At 28.7% G+C, this 4,943-nt stretch overlaps 1 protein-coding gene across 1 annotated transcript; it reads right to left on the bottom strand.

Annotated features, from left to right (window-relative positions):
- Positions 1-3,340: 3,340 nt before the first annotated feature.
- LOC122853813 lies at positions 3,341-4,159 on the bottom strand. Its single transcript, XM_044154232.1, has one exon. It carries the CDS (start codon positions 4,157-4,159, stop codon positions 3,341-3,343), a length of 819 nt encoding a protein of 272 aa, XP_044010167.1.
- Between the last annotated feature and the right edge of the window lie 784 nt (positions 4,160-4,943).

Raw genomic sequence — 4,943 nt, 5'->3', positions numbered from 1 at the left:
GCAATGATAAAAGTAGTATAAAAAAAATTATTTACCCGTATTGTTGTATTTTATTAATTTATTATGTAATGCACGAAGAAAAATAGTACCTTGATCTTTGAAATAATAAAGTATCGAGAAAATTTTCGATCTAAGAAATTTGTCAGTAGCAATATCGTTTATTGATATATCAAGAAGTTTTTCCCAAATTACAAATTTTTTTTATCAATATCTGACAAAGTTATCAATTAATTAATAAATCATGAGCTGCCGCTGCCCCCGTAGCAAACGTATGCGCCGTCTCAAGTCACCGTAAATATTAATCTCGCGCGCATGCAAATATATATACCATTTTTAAAGTATTTTTGTCAGTAAAATTTATAATTTTTCAAGTATTTATATTTATAATTAATTTATTATTAATCATATTATTAAACGAATAAATACTTACTATATATAGATATGTACTAAAAATAACCATGGCAAATTATAGGAATAACCTTTTCAAAACTTGAATATATAGATAGGGGACAGCGGGGCAAAATGGAACACTTAAGGAAAAAATATAAATTGATGTGTGACAATAGTATTTTCCGATTAGTTTTTCTCACTTATTAATAAAAAAAACATAAATAATTTTAAAAATTAAGAAAAAAAATTATTATTATAAATTTATTTATCATTGTTTAATAACATGTGATATTAATCACAAAAATTAATTTTTTTTTATTTCTCCTCATTTATAATTACGAACAATTGCTTTTAAATTAATTTATCACCATTTTTCTCGATGAACAAAAAAAAACATATGAAAAATAATTTTCTTTGTTCTTAAAAAAAATGCTCAAAAAATTTTCTAAAAATTTTTTTTTTTATCGCATCTATTTTTTTCCGGCTTTTTTAATCAAAGAGTGACGAAAAAATGAAAAAAAATGTAAGTCAAAATATTTTTTTGGGTGTTCCATTTTCCCCGGCCGTTCCATTTTGCTCCGCTTTCCCCTATATATAAAATACGTATATGTACATAAATTGAATCCAAATAACGCTGGAAATTAATAAAAAAACATAACTGGTTCTGCTTTTAGTCTATCTAAATAAAATAAATACACGGAGCATATTCGTTAAAAAATTTTAGTTTAATCGACAAATGAAACGATTCAAATATCAAACATCAAAACATCAATTAAATTACATTTTAATATATATTTTAAAAACAATATTAATATTTAAAACCAGTTAATTATTATTATTATTTTTTCTCTTTCTCTATTTTTTTTTCTTTCAATAAATCTTCAGGCTTCTTTGTATCTTTGAGTGTTATTTTAGAAAAATAATCATTGACAAATTCTTCTCCTTCATTTGACAAATATTTTAGTAAGCTTTTCACATCATTTAATTTTTTTTTATTAATTTCAACTGGTTAGTTATTGTTTCATCATAAATATTAAATGTCTCTGGAGTTTCATTTTCTCCATATGTCTCAACTTGTCCATTGGCAAAGTATTTTATTTTACTGGCATCTCTGATATGAATTTCTGATTTTGGTAATTTTAGTTTGTCTGGAATAATTTTTTCATAATCTCTGATGATTATATCTTCATCTTTAATAATTAAAAATGATGGATTTCTTGAGTTTTTTATAATATTTATATAATCATCATCTGTTTCTATTTTTTCTGTTTTTTTTTTTTTTTGTCCATACATACCAAAATTCCTATCACAGCAACAGTATGAGTGTCCGCGAACTGGATATAAATGGGTTATCTCAATCTCGAGTTTTGTGCCAATAGTAAAAGAAATGACAATACTACATGATTTTTGTTTTGACCACCACAGCCATCTGATAATAAATATATTTTATTATAATAATTTAAATTTAATTCTTTGTGTATTGTATCGTATAAAAAATTTCATACAGTATTTGCCCCTTTTTTAAAATTACCTTCTAAAAAAAGGTACATATAACTATTTTTATTATTATTAAAGACATTAATATTAAAAACATGAAGCCAAAGAAGTCGTCTGTAAAACTGTTCTGAAACTGGAATTTTCGGCAAAGGCAAATTTTGACCAAAATCAAATTCCATGCTCAGAGTATTTTCTTCTTGTATTATTTTATCTTTTAATTCTCTATGCAGTTGAACTTTTTTTTTATGTTGTTATAATTCATCATTTGGTGTTGAATTATTTTCATTTTCGTAACAGAAATTACAAATATCTGTACGCGGTTTTATGATCGTAAAATTTAAATTATGATTGAAATATTTCACGTAAATTGTTTCTGTGAGAGGAATAGTTTCATTACCAGTTATTGATGCATAGTAATCGATGAACAATTTGTATAAATTTGTTAATAAAATCCGGATGATCAAAAGTTAATAATTTACATTTTTCTAAAGCATAATGAGAATGAGAATGTGGTAGTGATAAGCAATGATTTTCAATTAATGTTTTTACTTCATCTTTTAATTTTAAATTGTAATGTGAGTGATTACCTCGATTCTCATCTAATGGTTCATTATTCAATAATCTTTTTTGTAATGTAGCAAATTTTTGTTAACTATTTGTAAGAATTGGCATAAAAAAAATTGACAAACTTCAACACGAGTATCAATACAGTCAAAATAATAAATCCCTGACTTCAATTTCATGTCTTGAAAAGTGCCACCAGCTGGTGATTTTTTTAACATCAGCCAAATTAAAGTTGCTTACAAGGGTACTATTATTTACGCTTGGAGGACTCGTATACCACTACGTTTATATTGTGGCCCCTCTTTAAAAATTTTGTTACGCTTTTGCCTTAAAAATCATAGTGTGTGTGTAAACAGATAGGCACCTACACTATTCCAGGAAGCAAAATGAAAATCGGGAGACACTGTATTTTTTTGTATACTAGCACTACTACAGCGCATCATTATGTATGTCACGTTGGTGTATAACACCCTGCTCGGCAAGTAAAAAGTGAATAAGTTTCATTTTATATATTAATTTTGACCACTTTCGAGGTGACGTGGTTGTATTTCTTCGATATTTTGATCATTATTATTATTATTATAAATCTCAAATTCAATTAATGGTGGCATCGATGGAAAATCACTTAGCCCATGTGGATCATTGCACAGTAAAGCATTTATGTCATGATATGTTTTACTAAATGATTCAGAATCACAATAATTCCTACGAAAATCTTGTGACATGGCATCTTTAAATTTTTCCCACAGTTCTCTTGGTTCTTTGGGCAGTTCTGACAGTGAACTAAAATACTTGCAAATAAATATCTTAGTTTTCGGGGCATCATCCAGACTTCTCCTTCTGTCAATGCACGTTCCCATTCTGAATCGTCTTCAATGAGGCCAAGTGCTCAGCATGCACCATGGAAAGTACCATATGTTTTTCCATCAACTGTTCGTATATCTTCAAAACTCTCAGCTCTTTTAACTGTTAGCAATAATAACCGAAGATGAAATAATTCGATTTGATGGGGACTTATAGAGTACATTCTTCCTATAACCTTGCGATCTTGTTTGCGTTCTTCCCATGATTTATTGACAGCATTAGAAGACTTTTTAAACACGTAATATGATGGAATTTCTGCATATGTGAATTTTTCCGCTTCTGTATCACGTTGATTCAATGCAAAATATTCAATCAGCATAGTATTTTTTTCTAACGCTGATCTAATAGAGTCATCTGTAGCTTCGTCACTTATCATGACCATTTGTTGGTTAGGTAAATGTATAGGCAAACGTATAATCGAATGACTTTTTTTTTGTAAAGATCGATCACATGCTTCAACTGGACCTACGTATCGAGTTTCTATAAAATTGTGTATTTCATCATGGTTCATAGAGCTTTCATTGCCATTCGTCACTTCGATAGCTGCAGCATCATGTCCTTTATATATATACTTGTACAAATATTTAACAGATTGGATAGTTGATACTATTTCTGTATTGATGTGACTATTAAATAATTTTAATAATACAGCATTATAAAGAACAACATATTGATTATCAGCGGTTCCTCCCTGTAAACGATCAAAAACTCCAGCATTTCTGCGGCGGTAAGTAGGATATCCATTTTCATCCATTATTGTTTCATCTTGGAATGCTTTGGGAAAGTGTTTTGAACATTTATTATTATTATCTTTGCACCAATCTCCACATGGACTATGTATCATGTTTCTCGTGAAGTCATCAGTTTTACTGGGGATTTCAGCAGAAATATATTTGTTAACTACAGCAGAAGAAGTAATTTTATAATTTTGTTTTAGTGTTATTAATAAGTGAACGTGGGTCGAACCACGCTTTTGATACTCAACTACGTATACATATGACAGAATTTCACCGAATAATTTTTTGTTTTCAATAGTATCCATTAGTTTATTTTTTTTATGTTAAAAACAATATCTGGTCTAGCCAATGCTGTTTGTCCAGGTAATAAATTATCTTGAATTTCACGCCAATTTGGATTACATGTCATGGTTACAAATACACGGAGAGAATTCCCCTCTGATTTTCTGAGAGCAACACATAGTCACCGGAATCGGTGACATACAATGTGCATTTCACTATTACGTACTCAGAAAATTTAAGTCAAACCCTGAGATTTTCTGAGCTTTATAGTGATATTCTGCACCCTCGTTTTTTCCAATGAATATGTTTCAAAAAACTAACGATAACCCGAGAAAATCAAGTGGCATCCCTTGATGTACTACGTGTTGCCTTATGAAACTCTCAGGATTTATTTTAGTTTCTATATTCGAGTGAAATTCACAGGGCAGAACGAGATAAAGTAAAAAAAGCAACGTGATTTTCTTAAGGCTTTACTTAATTTGACTTCGTCAATTTTGCCGAATTAAGCCGATGTCAAATTCTTTTATTTTATTTTATTTTATTTTTTTGAGTTTTAATTTAAAAAAAGTTTTAATTTGTATGACATAGGTCAGGGTTTCGATAAGATGA

The sequence above is a fragment of the Aphidius gifuensis genome, linkage group LG4 (assembly GCF_014905175.1).
Source record: "Aphidius gifuensis isolate YNYX2018 linkage group LG4, ASM1490517v1, whole genome shotgun sequence".
Lineage (NCBI taxonomy): Eukaryota > Metazoa > Arthropoda > Insecta > Hymenoptera > Braconidae > Aphidius > Aphidius gifuensis.
Note: the sequence above shows the minus strand (reverse complement) of the source record. Positions and strands in the feature narration are given on the sequence as shown.

Bases quoted from the DNA above. Each gene is read 5' to 3' on its own strand.
- LOC122853813 (XM_044154232.1), bottom strand. From the start codon at position 4,159: ATGATACATAGTCCATGTGGAGATTGGTGCAAAGATAATAATAATAAA.